Raw genomic sequence first — 16,659 nt, forward strand, 5'->3', positions numbered from 1 at the left:
AATTATAAATTATAGTTAATTTTATCTTTCTAATTTTAAGAATAAATATAATTAGAATCAAATAAATTCCATTGAATTGCACGATTAATTTCACTCCTATTTTTGTGTGGGATGATTCATTATTGGTAGATAAATAAGAATCTATGATGAATAAATTATTGATTGGGGAGTGTCACTCCTGAATAAGTTATATAATATGCAATTCGAAAATAAATAATATGGGAATAATTTAAATTTACATTAAACACTCTCACTCAGCAATTAAATGTTATTGACAAATAACAAGTTCATACACAAAATTCAAATATGAAATTATTAATCATAAATGGAGAAATACTTATCACGCCAATATCGTTAATATGGACCCCACTTAATAATATGTAATGGACACAATCACACTACATAAAACCACCCATCAATGGTGTCTTTTGCTTTTGTATAACACCACACTTTTCTTCCTTCCTTCTTTCCCATTGCTTTTTTTAACCAAAAAATCACTTCCCCACAAAACAAAAAAAATGGACACATCCAATGAAATTGTGCATGATGTTTTTCCATATCTACAAGTGTACAAAAATGGAACAATCAAAAGACTTGTAGGTACTGAATTCACACCAGCAACCTATGATTCTCAAACTAATGTTACATCCAAAGATGTTATGGTAGATCCAAAATCAGGCATTTCTGCCAGAATTTATCGACCAAATTCGATAACAAAATCGAAAAAACTTCCTTTAGTTGTATACTTTCATGGTGGAGCATTTTGTATATCCTCTGTTGGTGATCCTAAGTACCATGATTCTCTTAATGTGTTTGTGTCTTGTGCTAATGTTGTTCTTGTCTCAGTTGATTATAGATTAGCTCCAGAACGTCCTCTTCCAGCAGCTTATGACGATTCTTGGTTTGTTCTTCAATGGGTGGCTCAACATAAATTAAAACAAGGGAGTGATGTTTGGTTGAATGAGTTTGTTGACTTTGATAATGTTTTCTTGGCAGGGGACAGTGCAGGTAAGAGTTTAATTAGTTTTGTAGACCACTTATAATCGTTATTTTTACATCGTAAGGTTATTTTGGTCAAGAGATTTTAATTCCTCGTGAAATTTCATGTACACGAGTCATTTTTACGATACAAAAGATAGGTTTGTGTATCATACTTGTTATATAGAATAAAGTTGATTGACCATACGATGAAATAAAACGTTGTGCAGGTGCTAATATTTCACACTTCATGGCAATAAGAGCAAATGAGGGTTTAGGGATGAAGCTTAGTGGGATGGTTATGATTAGTCCATATTTTTGGGGAGAAGAGCCAATTGGGATAGAGATTAAAGATTCATTGAGAAAATCAATGGTAGATAAATGGTGGGAATTTGTTTGTCCATCAAATAAAGGAAATAATGATCCTTTGATCAATCCTTTTGTTGATGAAGCACCAAATCTTGAAGAATTGGGTTGTGATAGAGTTCTTGTTTGTGTAGCAGAATTGGATATACTGAGAGACAGAGGAATATTGTACTATCAATCTTTGATGAAGAGTCAGTGGAAAGGAAAAGTTGAAATCTTTGAAACTAAAGGGGAAGATCATGTTTTTCATATATTTAATCCTAATAGTGAAAAAGCACTTGATTTGGTCAAATCTTGGGCTACTTTTATTAATGAAAAGTGATTGTTTCGTGTAATCAGTAAAGTTAGTGTCATGTAATCAACGGTTTAGGTCATGAATGCCGGTGTGGATGTTGCTTTAGGCTGTTGTTTTCATGAAAAAATTGTGTATACAGCAATAATAAATAAATTCCATCGCTTTCATTTGCGTGTTGATTATACTCGATGATTTATTAGTTTGTTAAGTCAAAAGCATACATAAAAATACTGGTTGGCCTATTGCCTATACATACATAAGGTAGAAAAGTCCAAATGTGGGGGATTCTCTTTGATTTGTATATTTTTTTATAGGCAATTTGAGTAATTCAAATAAGATATGAATCTTTTATAATATTCAGAAATTTGCGATTAATGACCTTGTTGAACATTTTTAAAACCTGTGCTAGTGAAAGATAACAGATACCCAACGGAGTGACGTATACCTCCTTCACTTAAATGGTGTCGAAATAGACAGGCACTGGATTAGGAAAATGGTACAGACTATTATGTCCGAAGTCATCTTAAAATACCGTAACGTTATACAGTATAAGAGCTGCTATGACAGAGTAAAACGAAGTACTAGGTCTCATTTAAAAGAAAAACAGCAAAAAGAATTGTTCCTATTTCACTACTAAAAACACAACTTTTGCAGACATGGGATAAATGAACTTCAGAAGATAACAGTGTCGAGCATGGTTCCCAATGTCTGGACAATGTTTGAAGACATCAAATCAGAGACATGTTCTTCAAGATGCTTCTTTGCATCTTGCCTTCCTACATTTGCAATAGCTAGCTTTTCTGGGGTCAACTCATCCTCTTGCTGCACTGCTTTATTATACTTGCCAGCAAGACTTAACATCTCCTGCACATGACAATATTTGAAAATGTCACCACACATGTCAAGGACAAAATTTCCTAGTTTTCTTCTTTCGTTTCTCTCCGGGGGAGAGGCAGAGATGAAAAAATATATCAGCAAGCATATGAACTTATAATCATCAAAAGTTGGCACTTGATGTAACAATGCTGTTGTATTCAATACCACGCAAACACAAAGATTACCTGAACTGTCTGCTCATTGGTTTTGGAATGAGCATCAAAACGCTGGAGTGCAAGTCCATCTGTCCATTTCTTCTTGTGAAGATTCAGTAGCATCTTCTCTTCAAGTTCATTCTTTCTGTAGTTTATGGCTATTGAGTAGTAGTGTCTGTTCAAACCATGGATCAATGCCTGCAAGATGCATCTATTAGAACCCGAAATAGAAATTGAAACTGAAAGTACTCCATCAACAAAGTTTGCGCAAAACACAATTGGACATATAAGAGAAACTGAAGATTGGTTACTGAGAACCGGGTTTAAATTGGAAAATATGAACTAACTAGACTTGTTAAAACTAGCAAACTTTATTTTACTAAATAACTTGTGGAAGTCATGTAGAAGATATTCCACTTAGAAGTATCACCACCAGCGGACGGCTGAATATCAGGAAGTACAACAGGAGGTCTCGCTCATACACTAAGACTGGGTGTGGGGGGGTCGGGAGGAGAGTGAGTAACATCTTTCGAAGACAATATAAAGATTAATCATGGCACTTACTTGAATAGATGGTTTGTTCAGATGTCCCAGATTTGATGTTGTCTGACGTGGCTCTTGGCCAAGCATCATAGTTTGGGGATTGATCAAGCGAAAGGCATCAATTACCACCTTCCCTTTAACACTCTGAATAGGATCCACCACCACAGCCACTGCTCGTTGATTCAGTGCTTCAAAACTCTGCACAATAGAACATTCATTAATTATTGCCTTACTTGATATGAAGACCATGTCAAATCACTAGTAACTGGCATACTTCACATGAAGACCATGTCAAATAGAACATTCACTAGTTATTGGCGTACTTCACATTAAGACCATGCCAAACACACCAAATCGACATTCTGATAGGTTCGTGTGCTCATCTGCTTATATCAAAACGCAATTGAACATTCGACAACTCAAGACTCAAGAGTGTGAAGTTGTATGAACTATTCACTCTATTTCTTACTATCCCCTTTATCTGTTATCTAGAAGGGAGGGAGAGATGGGAGACATCTCTTCGCCACAAGTTTTTATTTTCTTATCATTCTAATTTTTGTTGCAGACAGAATTTTGTTTCAATACATTTCTATAATTCTCATATGTTAAATCACTACAGAATGCTATAATAGTCTGTCCAGAGGATTGTCTATCATAAAGAGTGTTCAACCTTTATCTTGCTAATCAGACTTCGTATTTTATATCATAGAGCAGAATTATCATATGGAGATCCAAACGAATTACAGCTCTAGAATGCAAAAGACAAACATATCAGTGTGGTCTCATTTATTTATTTTTGGTGTGTGTGTAAGAATAACAATGTGATCTCATTCTCATGAAAAGCTAAATTTATCGCGAGAAGCGGGAAAAAAAGCTCACTAGCAAGTGGGGAGTGGAGACGGAAGACAACTGATAAGGGCAGCTTTCAACATCGTCTAATTACCTCTAACACACACACACTCTCTTCTTCTCATCCCTGCCCCTTAATTTCATCCTTGTCGGAAAATTTTCCTAAATTTGTTTATATAAGGATCAATATGCAAATAAAAAAGGCATGACATGATTTCATGGAATCACTATGTTCAATCAAGGTGGAAACAGTAAGTGCAAGGACTGGTAAAGGGACGTGAGAATTCTCTCCCTTATCTGGTGATAAGGTAGAGGTGAGAGTTATGGACAGTTCATATGTAAGCTGTTTCTATAAAAACATCACGATATAAGATTCACCTAAAGAACTAAATCAACCTCTCCCTCCCACCCTTCCTCTCTCTATTCTGCCTTTTCTTTACCAAACACAGTACTAGGCACTACCCCATCTATAACACTCTGTACCTGGATGGTATCGTGATCTTAACTTATTTGGTCATTGTACGAAACAACTACAAGTGTCTAACTATAAGGAGGAATGCATTTTAAAATTAAAAGAAACTGTTCCAATTCAGCACTTAATTCAAAGGATGAAAGTGCATAAGATCTTCACAAAGCACTTTCCAATACTTCTATACAGGCTCCAGGAACGTAACCCTTCTCCTTACGAAAAACTACTGATCTCCGCCATTTCAAAAAGGTGGGATAACAAATAGTACAGCTTTGCATGGTATTACCATGTCACATTTCACCACATTAGTCAAATTTCATATTGCAAAAAAATTCAATCTTGTGTTTCTTAATTCCATCATTTTTATAAAGTTTTTTCTCAATTCCATATTAATCAAAGAAAATCATTTAACTCGGGAAGATTGGAATGACTACAAAAGGACTAACACAGTATCATGAACTATTCTTACTCAGTGGCTCATGATTCACATAGAAAATTTCAAACGTCATTAGGAACCAGCTAACCATCGAAATGGAAAAGGACAAGAATAACCTGCTGTGTATTGATGTCAACACCAGAAAGCCAGCAGCCAAATCCAGGATGTGAGTGATACCAACCAACAACCATCTCAGGTCTGTAAGATAAAAGCAAAGTGGCATTTTAGAGCACATCCTCAGTATCAAAACACATAAGTACACAAGTTGATTAGGCTACATTACAACATAAAGGACAGCCCAACCGATAGAAAACAACACATTACACAACTAGAAGATGAGTATGAGGAATAGGTTCACGAAATATCTTAATCTTCTACCTCATGTTGCAAGCCATATAAACTGATTTAGTTTCCCATCATTTACCAGGTTTTCTAATTACCGCGGACAACTCCTAGATTGTACATGATAATCTTAATCTTCTTATCACTTACCTGCTAATTCGCCATGCCAAAATTCTTATACAACATCCCCTCAACATTGTGATGCCAGCAGTTCTGAAGGTGGATTCTAATAAAAGCTTTGAAGTTTGGTTTAACAAAAGCTCAAGGAACCTTATTCCAAATAATCATCCTCTAGCCGAAATTATTAAGATAAAAGCCTGACCACTACATTCTCATCAAATACACCAAGATCTTTGCCACAAAGCTCAAAGAGAAGAATCCACAAATAAAGTTACCACTCTATCTCGAAGATCACATATAAAAGTTGGTTCTTATGTTGACACAGACCTCAACAAATTATATATCCAGGCAAAAATGAAGATCAAAAAATATTCTTTAAACAAACAAATACGTCTCACACTTTAGCGTAGACATAAAGATTCAACCAGCAGTTCCATAATATCTTGTCTTGTATATATTTAGCTACTTTTATGGATAAGAGCCATAACTCTTCCGTGAACACTTAGGGGTTAAACCAGTCTACAAGTGCAGTGACTCTGAAATTGTAAAACATAATGAAATGCAAACAAAGTTTTCTTTTCAAATCATACAAATTTGTAACATAGACGAATACTATCTCACAAAGGCACAACATTCCAATTTAGGTGCCAAACACTATCTTATTCCCATAATCCCATTTATGAAGGAAATAGTTTAAACAGCAGCCAGAAATTGAAACCTTCCATATCAAGTTTAACCTCATCAAATGTTGAACAGAAAACATGAAAAGGCTCAGTTCTCTAATTCGCAATCAAGCATCCATTTTACAGTGTCATACCAAAGAAACACAAGGAAAATGCTCAAAGCCCCCAAATTTACCCAAATTAATATACCTGGAAAACATGTTTCACTTTTCAATTTGTTAAGCAACTATAAACATATGATGGAACCATAGGGGAAAGAAATATAATCCAGTAAAGGAAGAACCTTTAAATTACAACTAAATCTGTATGATACCAATAGAAAACATGATTACCTCCCAGTTTGCTTGAGCATGTCAAGCATATTGGTTTGAAAAACATGATCAACAGCTTCAACACTCACACCAGTACCACTCTGAGGCATTGCAAACACATCAACTACACGCACTGTATACTCATCGACGAAATCCCCTAACATCAATCCCATCACCTCCATAGGAACTCCAGCCCTCCCTGCACATTAACATCACAAAAAAACCCTAATTACAACACCTACACTCAGAGAGAGAAACTAATCTAAAATTTGAACTCCACAGGCTCGCTAAAGCTAAATCTCAATTATAGAATTTCTTCACACATGTATAGCTAAATGCAATAACACTGATAAGTATATATATGCAGCTAGATCCGGATAACAAGTGTATAAAGAGCGAATATAGTTGGGGGGGAAAACCCTAAGTTACCGTGTTTAAGCATCTTTAGGAGGGCAAGAGAAGAGATGTAGACTTGCTCAGAAGAGTCCAGAGTTGGAGAGTCCGGTGGCGGGTGGCCCAACGCGCCGCCAGCTCCGGCGAACATCCGCTGCAATCTTTCCATTCCAGACATACTCTCCGATTGGGTTTTGCTTTGCTTTTTGGATTTCTTTGAGAACAAGACTACTGCGACTGTAAATTTCTTTGATCTCAGAGGAGAAGTTGGGAATTTAAATACTGTAAAATAATTATTGCACTGAGACCCCTATACTTTCTATAAATACACAAAACCCTATATTTTGATGCAATAAAGATTACGCCCCTATATTTTAAAATCGGATACTTGTACCATTGTTTTATAGAAATTCTACATTTATGCCCTCTATAGGTATATTCTTAATTAATTGTACTAAAATATAATTTTCAATAAAGTTATAGATAAAAAGTTTTTAAGTATCTATTTTTGTGAAATTTAATAGAGTAAACAAACATTTTTGTTGAATATATTTATCCACGCAATTTATTAGAACAAAGAATAAACATTCCTTTGAAGCATTATATTTTGAAATTTATCAATAAGAAAGGATTACTAATTTACTTAAGATATATAAATTATTAAGTAGTGATTTCAGATTTATACTGACAGAAGTTGTAGTTGTAGAGAAGTTCTATAATGAGATAATTTTAATTTTCTAATTATCTAATGTCATTTAATTAGTAAATTGTATAGTAAAAACTAATATAGTAACTCAAATGGATTTGAATTTGAGGTACTATCGTTACGGTTGAAATGATTTTAATTACCACTAACTCAATGATAAATTAAAGCTATTGAAACAATGACTTCGGGCTTTATATCCTCAACTCTTAAGATTTCGTATTTTAATTAAGAATGAATTAAAAGTATGATGATATTTTTAAAGAATTTAAATATTCATGACAAAAAATATTTTAAATATTTATTTTTGAAAGAGAAAATTATTTAGCTAATGTGATTTATGGTGACAAATGGTTATTTTTTACATTTCAATTATAATCTTTTTCTTTTTTCTTCTCATAATATCTTATAATGTTCCCTTTTCTCCCTTTTTACCTAAGTTGTCTGTTCTCTAAAAAAAATAAAAATGAGGGATCAAATACATTGAATAAAGACATTAAATAAATTAAAATTACATCTTTTTACATGCATTATTCTCAAGTAATACAACAAATAATTGAGATAATGAAATTTTACTTTCAAGAATCAAATTATTTTTTTAAAAAAATTTCCACATCCCTGTATTAAATATTTTTTCATAACACACAATTGAATATTATTACATTGGTCCAACAATCAAAAGCTAGAAGACAGAAGTTGAATTACAAAATACTATTCCAAAATCATAAAATATTGGATTCATATAATACCAAATCACAATTTTGCCTCTACGATTCATCGGTAGGAGATGATTTGAAATTTCTGATTTTTTTTTCTTCAGAAAGCAACTTTGCAAACCTGACAAAAAACAATATGTTCAATTCAATATATGAATAAAGAATATATATTAATAATATTCACAAGAGAGTTGAATAATATTACTCTTTCAAAGCTTCTTCATTTGTGCCACCATCTTTTTTGCATTGTTCAAATAGGCCTGTTTGTAGATTTACCCTTGAAACTGGTTTCTTCAATACATTTGTACCAATTTCAACCAATTTGTTCATGTTTTCTTTGGTTGATATGTCAACAGTGGAGTCTGCTCCACTTAATGTATCATCCTAATTAAAATTGTTTGAGCAATATAATTTAGTAACATATAACACTTCGATAAAATTAATAAATACTTCGTACGTCTCAAAATTAAATTGTGAAAATGGATTTGTTTCCTTTTTTAAAAAAAATCATGCTTTACCCTCAAGTAACATTTATCTCTTTCTTGAATTTGCTTTTTTTTCAATAACTTCAAATATTTAATAACAATTTAAATTAGGAAATTAGCACTTTTAACTCCTCAAGTGTTAATAACAAATTTTGATTTTGGTCCTTATTATTTCTGATCAAGCACATTTGATACTCTCTCCCTTTTTTTAAAAAAAATGATTTAGTTTTAATTGACACGCCTTTCGATTTAAAAAAGAAATGATTTAATTTTAATTGATACGGATTAAGAAAATAAAGAAACATTTCTATTTTATGGTTCTAAATTAAAGTTATATCAAATTTATCAAAAAAAACTCTTTGATCTTGTAGTCTTAAATATGTCATGAAAAAATCGAAATTTAAGTGTTGCAAAAAAGGATCATTTTTTTTTAAACAAACTTAAAATGAAAGTAAATCATTTTTTTATAAAATTAAATTAGGATATTCAAGAGTGAAATAAATAGTACCTGAATACGAAGATAATGTTTTTGAGAATCAACGGATTGAAAAATAACAGAAATATGATAATCAACCATATCATCACTAGCATCAGCAAATGCATCAATAATTGGATTTGAGCCTCCACCAGTTAGCCATCCAAAAATACCCCAATTTGAGGCAATTTTTGCATCATATTTATGTTCCAATTTTGCTGATCCAGTCCCAATAGAGAGAACCAAAAATTTCCCATAATTAGTGGGCTTCATTTCCTTGAAATTTTTGAAATATGGGGTTCGTTCGAATATTTGTTTGGTCGCTTCATTTATAGCAATTAAGGTCTGCAAAAATTAAATTATATCATATAAATTTCGAGTTAATTTGACAAACTTTACTTACTATAACAGTAAAGTCATCTCGTTAAATAAATATAGTCATTATTATGTGTAAGATTTTGTAACTTTAATATAATAAAAAACATAGTATTCAATTAATAAAGTTCAATATTTTAAAGTGACATAAAATAGGTTAAATTATTTAATACCGGATTGTTAGCAGCGATAGCACCATCAATAAGATTGAACTCATGAAATTTGCCATCTTCGTTTTGGGTCTGAAAATTATGTGCTGGAAGATATGTCGGAGCAGCAGATGTTCCAATGCATATATCGGAAAGCTTAGCATTCATTATTGAATGTTTTTTTGCCTGTTAAACAGATTAAACTGATAAAATTAATTTGACACCTCTGATTAAAAAAAATAAGACAAAAAAGTGGAGAAAGGGACCTCAAAAGTAGAGAAAATTGTAGGTTGCATATTTTTGATATCAAAAGTTGGAATAACAACATTAGTCAAAGTCTCATGCAATTTAGTCTCCCCTAATTTCTCTTTTATAACTCGACGAAGATACTTCCCGTTATACTTTGGTCCTGTTAAAAACTTCCATCCCTTTATCATTGATCCAATCAGTATCCTATATAAGATTTTAAAAAAACAATAATATTAATAGTGCTTAATTATTTTTTTAAAAAAAAGAAAAAAAATTAAATTAGAAAATTTACATATTATTTTGTGGGAATATGTTAGGTCCATGCTCAAGATAAAAAGGCTTTATATCCTTAGCAGCAAATAGAGGACGATTGTCTTTGTTTGGAGCTGTTAGCATAGCGGTAACAAGGCCACCCGTGCTTGTTCCTGTAATTATATCGAAATAATCTGCGAGTCTAGCATCCTTACCATCCAATTCCTATTGAAATTAACACGTACACAATAAAATATTGAGTTCAGTTGAATAAATTAATATTTGAATGAGGATAGAGAAGTTTACGTCATTACCTGGAGTTGAGATTCAAGATATTCGAGAATAGTTGCAGGAATTAATCCTCTAATGCCACCTCCATCGATACTGAGAATTGTGATGAATTTACCATTAATTGGAGATTGCAACTTGGATGAACTAGATGATGACATTTTCTTTTTATAAGTTTATAAGTATAAGAAAATAATTAATTGATTTTTTAGCAAGGTTAAATCATCTATTTATAGACCTTACTATATGCCTCACTATGTTTAGAGCAATTCAAGATATTTTTTTTGGTGGTCAATGTTTTATTATTTTAATTTTTTGAAAAGTCAATGGAATGTGACCAGGAAAATATTTAGGACCTATAATACATGTCCTAAAGGATCAGGCACCAACTTGACCACAATTTTGAGACCTTGTTTTTTCACTCGATGTTTCAATATCTGTATTAAAGTTTAAATAATTAATTTAAATTTATGTTAGTTAGGGCTTTTTTGGGAGGGTAACACTATTCTGTCAAGGAATTTTTGTTCGAGAATCTAAACTCGAAATTTGTAATTAAGAAAGGAACAATATCTTTAATATAGCACATCCTTTGATGGTCCATATATTTGAGCCTTCATCAATTATATTACTTCTTACTAGTTGAATATCCTTTTAGTTTTCTCAATTCTTGGATATTCTTTTATTAGACAAATGGAACTAGCTAGTTATTTAACAACCATAATATTTTTAGTTTTATTTATTTCAAATTTAGAATTTTTTTTTAATTTCCATCAGTGTTAGAACTTGAATCACTAAAAATTGATGTATTAGTCATGAAAGAGTTTGTGTTATGTTTTACATGGTGCAAGCTGTTTGGATAGGTCCTTATTTTGTTTTTGAGGGGCACATACTTATGACCACTAATCCACTATATTGTTTCACGTTTTTCTTTTCTTTTAAAAGATAAATATTTATTTTCTATTCGGTATTTGAATCTTCAACTAAATTTGAATGATATGTTGTGGTGTTTATTTAGGAATAACGTTTTTAACAAGATTTTTTTTCTTCTTCATATTTTAACGCTCAAATTTAATTTATTTAGATTGTGTGTTAGGTAGGGTCTTTTTCAGAAAGTACTCAAGAAATTTTTCATATTTAGAACCTGAACTCAAGATCACTAATTATGAGAGAAGCAACATCACTCGCTACAACACATCTTTTGGTGGTCCACAAACTTGAGGCTTCATCAATTATATTACTCCATAGTCCATGTTAGTTGAATATCCTTTTAATTTCTCAATTTAGGATATTTCTTTTATTGGACAAATGCAATTAGCTAGTTATTTAACAACTATATATATTTTTTAAATTTTTAATTATTTCGAATTTAGAAAATTTTCTATTCCTATGAGTGTTAAAACTTGAATCTGAAAATTCTGACTAAAAACATGATTATATATAATAAGAGTAAGTAGTGATTTGAGAGGATAAAATTAAATAAACAACTCATTCCAACAAACTAAATACATTATTAATATAATATATAAAAAAACACGTTAATTTTGATTTTAATGGTTATCTAAATCGATTTTTAATAATAATCCTAACGTTTCAATCCATGGTCCTTATTTTGTATTGGAGGGGCCATGAAGACCATTATATCGTCCCACGTTTTTCTTTTTTAAAAAAATATTTGTATTCAAAATACGTATTAAAGCTTTAACTAAATTTAAATTTCAATATATAACGTACAAATCTAAGATCTTTGATTAAAAATAAAACAATCCTGTTATTACTACAACACAAGTTATGTTGGTCATGAGAAATATTTTGAATATTACATAATCAGTTGAATAACATATTTTACAAGTGTGGTTTAAATAATTATCTAGTTATTTACAAATATAAAATGAATTAATGTAACTATAGCACAAACTCTGAAAGTAAAAGTATAAATATCGAGCCATCAATAAACGAATTAAATTATCCTATTACCTATCGACCAATTATGAAACCGACAATAATCATGTTATATTGAATAATTAAATTCATAAAATGAAATGCCAACAAACTGAGGGAAGCAGATATTTATCGTTATACTAATTGCAATTAAATACACTGAACATCACACACGATTTGAATTTCACACGTCATTTATTACAAATTAAATACTGAGTTAATTAATTAAATATAAGTATTAATTAAATAATTTTTTATGTGTTGTAAACAAATATATATGATGTTCTATTCTGAGGTTTTGCTTGTATGGGGTGACTTGGAATCTCTAAGTCTTTTTTCTTCAGAAAGCAACTTTGCAAACCTGTCAAAAAAATATACTTTGATCAATTTCGTTATAATTCTATCGTTAAATATTTCGTAGCTAATAATTTTATAGTCGTTGGTGATTTGCCAATAATATTTACCTTTTCAAAGTTTCTTCATTTGTGTCATTTTTTTTGCATTGTTCAAATAGGCCTGTTTGTAGATTTACCCTTGAAACTGGTTTCTTCAATAAATTTGTGCCAATTTCAACCAATTTGTTCATGTTCTCTTTGGTTGATATGTCAACAGAGGAGTCTGTTCCACTTAACGTGTCATCCTACCATTGATCAATAAATAAAATAATTATTTTTAGTCTAAAATATAAAATCGTCATAAAACCTGAAACTTACTAACAACAACAACATATCCAGTAAACTAAATCCCACATAGAGATCTGATATGAGGAAAGTACAGTACACGCTAATTTTACCACTATACATCTTGTGAAGATAAAGAGACTGTTTCCAAACAAATCCTCAACTCAACATCTTATTAGAATGAAGTAAATCGACTAATATACACATAAATTAGCTAGTGTATTTTTTTTTTTACATTATCACACTACCAAACATGTTAATTAGATAATCCAAATTTTGGATCCACCTTTGATTCTTAACTAATTTTTGTAATAAGCATAATATGGTATAACATGATAAGTGACTTGCTATGAATAAATAGTTATAAATTCTTTTTACGTTGTCAGTATATAGAACTTGTACCTGAATACGAAGATAATTTTCTTCGGAATGAAGAGCTTGGAAAACAACAGAAATATGAAAATCAACCATATCACCACTTGCTTGAGTAAAAACATCAACAATTGGAGTTGAACCTCCATTAAGTAGCCATCCTAATATACCCCATTTTGATGCAATTTTAGCATTATATTTTTGTTCAACTTTTGCAGATCCAGTGCCTACAGAAATCACCAAAAATCTTCCATAATCAATGGGTTTAATTGGAAAAAAATCTGGATTTCCAGCCATTATTTGTTTGGTCACTTGACTTGTAGCAACAAGAGCCTGCAAAAAGCATTCACCAAAACATATATAAGAAAAAAATGGCATATTTAATGACACATACTTCTAATTAGGAAAATGTTTTCCGTGTTCGATTGGAGAGTGAAAAATCTTTTTTTAGGATATCAATTATGTGAATCGGCAAGGTAGCCAATAGAATAGTGATATGTCATTTATGAATTTGTTAATTGAATTTATGATTTATTTTTTCGAAAATATCTTTAGAACATACTGAAAATATGTAGATACCCTCCGTCATATTTTTGGAACATTAATGCCCTGACTTTCAAAAACAAGAGTATATATACCCTTTATACTAAAGGACATACACGTGTCATAGTCATATCTGCGACGCGACGGATAAGATTGCATCACGTGTCCCTATTAAGTCTTCCGTTAGAGTGAAGGGTATATATATTCTACTTTTTGAATGGAAAGCGTACCAATATTCCAAAAATATGACAAAGGATATCTGCATACCAATTACGATGATTCAAGGATATATTTATCCTTTTTTCCTATATAGTAATATACGTACTGGATTATTAGCTGCGACTCCACCATCAACAAGATTGAACTCATGAAAATTGTCATCTTTGTCTTGAGTCTTGAAATAATGTGCAGGAAGATAAGTTGGAGCAGCAGATGTGCTAATGCATATATCTGAAAGCTTAGCATCCATTAATGGTTTTTCTTTTGCCTGTTGAATTTGAACGGGTTAAAATTATATGTCAAATTAATAAATAATATAGAATCGTCAATCATGCAACTCGATTAATTTAAAATCATTTTATATTTATCTATAATTATTTAATTATTAAATCAAACTCATAGACTATTAGCTTTCACTTTCCATCATGACTATATCAAAACAAATCAATCCCACAAAAAAAAAATACAAAACTTTTTCTAAGTTTTGATATCTTCTTTTTGCGCCATGGGCCACCAAATTGTCCCAGATATGTGATTTGCTATGCCCAAAATAACTTGTAAATTGATGGTTTAGAAAAAATTGATAAATTTGTATGAAGTATCGTAAATTTGGAACAAGTTATACTGGGAATAATCACATCCTGAAGTAAATTATCTTGCGATAAGGTGACTCCATCAATATATATATGAGATAATCTATTTCTTCACTATAATACAAATAGTTGGATAAATAATCTAAGGACTATCGATTTAATACCTTCAAGTAAACATAAGATAAAATAATTCTACATTTTATTTCAAGATTATTATAGCTTATACCTCACATCAAACTCACATCAAACTGTCTCCTTTAAAACATATATATACCTTGATAACAAGTTACAATTATTATTAATAAAACCCATTTCTTTGTCATTATTATTGTCATGTAAGAATGAAAATTATATTGATTACATAAACTTAAAAAAAAATACCTCAAAGGTGGAGAAAATTGTTGGTTGTAGATTCTTGATATCAAAAGTTGGAATAACCACATTAGTCAAAGTCTCATGTAAATGAGTCTCCCCTAATTTCTCCTTTATGACTTGATGTAGATACTTCCCGTTATACTTTGGTCCAATTAAAGATTTTAGTGTCTTCATTATTGATCCAAAAAATAACATTCTGTGAAATTATTTAATTAAAATAATATAATCATCAGTCTAATTAAGATAATTAGTACTTAAACAAGAATTTATTATTATTTACCCTTTTTGTGGAAATATCTTAGGACCATGCTCAAGATAAAATGGCTTTATGTCTTTAGCAGCAAATATAGGACGTTTGTCTTTGTTTGGAGCTGTTAACATGGCTGTAACAAGGCCACCAGTACTTGTTCCTGCTATTATATCAAAGTAATCTGCAAGCCTTGCATCCTCACCATCCAATTCCTATATTAATAATTAAACTCGGGAATCTAAGTCTCATCAACGAGGTGAAAGTTCAGGTAGTCAACTAGCAGAGCTAGTAGGATTCCCGAACTCTTCAAATTTGTGATTATATGTCATATATGAGGTTACAAAAAAAAATGTCATTACATGTAAAATAAATAAAAATTAAATTGTTTCTGAATATAGAACAAGGGTGTCGTTTTTGAATTTTTGAACAAACTAAAACGAAAAAATGTGTTATGTAATGGAATTAGTTTTACCTGGAGTTGAGATTCGAGATATTCAAGAATAGTTGCTGGAATAATTCCTCTAATTCCACCTCCATCGATACTTAAAATTGTTATGAGTTTACCATAAGTTGGAGGTTGCAACTTTAATGAACCACTTGATGATAACATTACATTCTTCATTAGTTAGGTTTAATTTTTGATGAATATATAAAACTTACTTGTATAATATTGCTAAGAGTTTATGAAACAAGTGAAATTCTAGAAAAATATTGATTAAACTTTATATTGATTTATCTAACAAATGGTAAACCATCTATTTATAGTCCTCATTACACATTAATAAGTTGCTTCTTCAACTTGTAAGTCTTGGATAATTTTTTGGAGATAGATATATTTTTTATTTATTTTTAAAAAAAAATTAAACAGTGATGACCATGAATATATTATATCTAGAATCAGTCAAAGATGACCCACAATTAAGGGTTTGTACAAAAACACTTTCACGTTACAAGAAATTATTTTAGACAATTATTTGAATGTTTCTGTCTAACTATTTTTTTAGTCTGTTTTGAAAAAATATTTTTTTACCACGATATGTTTAGATCACAAGTTTAAAAATTATTTTAATGTAGTTAACATATTTTTAATTTAAGACCATAATATTTTAAAATGTGTGTCAATTCAAATCATGAGAAACAAATTAAAATGGAGGCAATACCATTTAATATATATATATATA

At 30.8% G+C, this 16,659-nt stretch overlaps 4 protein-coding genes across 4 annotated transcripts; 1 reads left to right on the forward strand and 3 right to left on the reverse strand.

The window, feature by feature from the left end:
• Window positions 1-420: 420 nt before the first annotated feature.
• LOC107016021 (probable carboxylesterase 2) lies at window positions 421-1,821 on the forward strand. Its single transcript, XM_015216497.2, has 2 exons — window positions 421-1,008; window positions 1,209-1,821. The coding sequence occupies exons 1-2, from the start codon at window positions 519-521 to the stop codon at window positions 1,664-1,666; spliced, it is 948 nt and encodes a 315-aa protein (XP_015071983.1). The 5' UTR covers window positions 421-518; the 3' UTR covers window positions 1,667-1,821.
• Window positions 1,822-2,088: 267 nt separating this feature from the next.
• LOC107018080 (26S proteasome non-ATPase regulatory subunit 14 homolog) lies at window positions 2,089-7,074 on the reverse strand. The gene is made up of 6 exons (XM_015218448.2): window positions 6,853-7,074; window positions 6,445-6,622; window positions 5,084-5,165; window positions 3,235-3,411; window positions 2,701-2,868; window positions 2,089-2,503 (listed from the first exon to the last, which is right to left on the reverse strand). The coding sequence occupies exons 1-6, from the start codon at window positions 6,992-6,994 to the stop codon at window positions 2,312-2,314; spliced, it is 939 nt and encodes a 312-aa protein (XP_015073934.1). The 5' UTR covers window positions 6,995-7,074; the 3' UTR covers window positions 2,089-2,311.
• Window positions 7,075-8,134: 1,060 nt separating this feature from the next.
• Window positions 8,135-10,715, reverse strand: LOC107016177 (patatin-like protein 2). Its single transcript, XM_015216667.2, has 7 exons — window positions 10,535-10,715; window positions 10,261-10,445; window positions 9,986-10,172; window positions 9,744-9,905; window positions 9,229-9,540; window positions 8,441-8,619; window positions 8,135-8,356 (listed from the first exon to the last, which is right to left on the reverse strand). The coding sequence occupies exons 1-7, from the start codon at window positions 10,667-10,669 to the stop codon at window positions 8,287-8,289; spliced, it is 1,230 nt and encodes a 409-aa protein (XP_015072153.1). The 5' UTR covers window positions 10,670-10,715; the 3' UTR covers window positions 8,135-8,286.
• Window positions 10,716-12,559: 1,844 nt separating this feature from the next.
• Window positions 12,560-16,189, reverse strand: LOC107017221 (patatin-like protein 2). The gene is made up of 7 exons (XM_015217491.2): window positions 15,951-16,189; window positions 15,509-15,690; window positions 15,235-15,424; window positions 14,367-14,528; window positions 13,529-13,831; window positions 12,911-13,086; window positions 12,560-12,807 (listed from the first exon to the last, which is right to left on the reverse strand). Exons 1-7 carry the CDS (start codon window positions 16,098-16,100, stop codon window positions 12,732-12,734), a joined length of 1,239 nt encoding a protein of 412 aa, XP_015072977.1. The 5' UTR covers window positions 16,101-16,189; the 3' UTR covers window positions 12,560-12,731.
• Window positions 16,190-16,659: the final 470 nt, after the last annotated feature.

Source organism: Solanum pennellii, chromosome 4, assembly GCF_001406875.1.
Source record: "Solanum pennellii chromosome 4, SPENNV200".
NCBI lineage: Eukaryota > Viridiplantae > Streptophyta > Magnoliopsida > Solanales > Solanaceae > Solanum > Solanum pennellii.

Bases quoted from the DNA above. Each gene is read 5' to 3' on its own strand.
- LOC107016021 (XM_015216497.2), top strand. From the start codon at position 519: ATGGACACATCCAATGAAATTGTGCATGATGTTTTTCCATATCTACAA. The intron at 1,009-1,208 runs GTAAGAGTTTAA...AACGTTGTGCAG, and splicing joins CTTGGCAGGGGACAGTGCAG to GTGCTAATATTTCACACTTC.
- LOC107018080 (XM_015218448.2), bottom strand. From the start codon at position 6,994: ATGTCTGGAATGGAAAGATTGCAGCGGATGTTCGCCGGAGCTGGCGGC. The intron at 3,412-5,083 runs GTTATTCTTGTC...TCTATTGTGCAG, and splicing joins TTGACATCAATACACAGCAG to AGTTTTGAAGCACTGAATCA. The intron at 2,504-2,700 runs GTAATCTTTGTG...TGTCATGTGCAG, and splicing joins CCAATGAGCAGACAGTTCAG to GAGATGTTAAGTCTTGCTGG.
- LOC107016177 (XM_015216667.2), bottom strand. From the start codon at position 10,669: ATGTCATCATCTAGTTCATCCAAGTTGCAATCTCCAATTAATGGTAAA. The intron at 9,906-9,985 runs GTCCCTTTCTCC...TCTGTTTAACAG, and splicing joins CAATTTTCTCTACTTTTGAG to GCAAAAAAACATTCAATAAT. The intron at 8,620-9,228 runs GTACTATTTATT...AATTTTAATTAG, and splicing joins AACATTATCTTCGTATTCAG to GATGATACATTAAGTGGAGC.
- LOC107017221 (XM_015217491.2), bottom strand. From the start codon at position 16,100: ATGAAGAATGTAATGTTATCATCAAGTGGTTCATTAAAGTTGCAACCT. The intron at 13,832-14,366 runs GTACGTATATTA...TGCTTTTTGCAG, and splicing joins GAGTCGCAGCTAATAATCCA to GCTCTTGTTGCTACAAGTCA. The intron at 13,087-13,528 runs GTACAAGTTCTA...GATCAATGGTAG, and splicing joins AAAATTATCTTCGTATTCAG to GATGACACGTTAAGTGGAAC.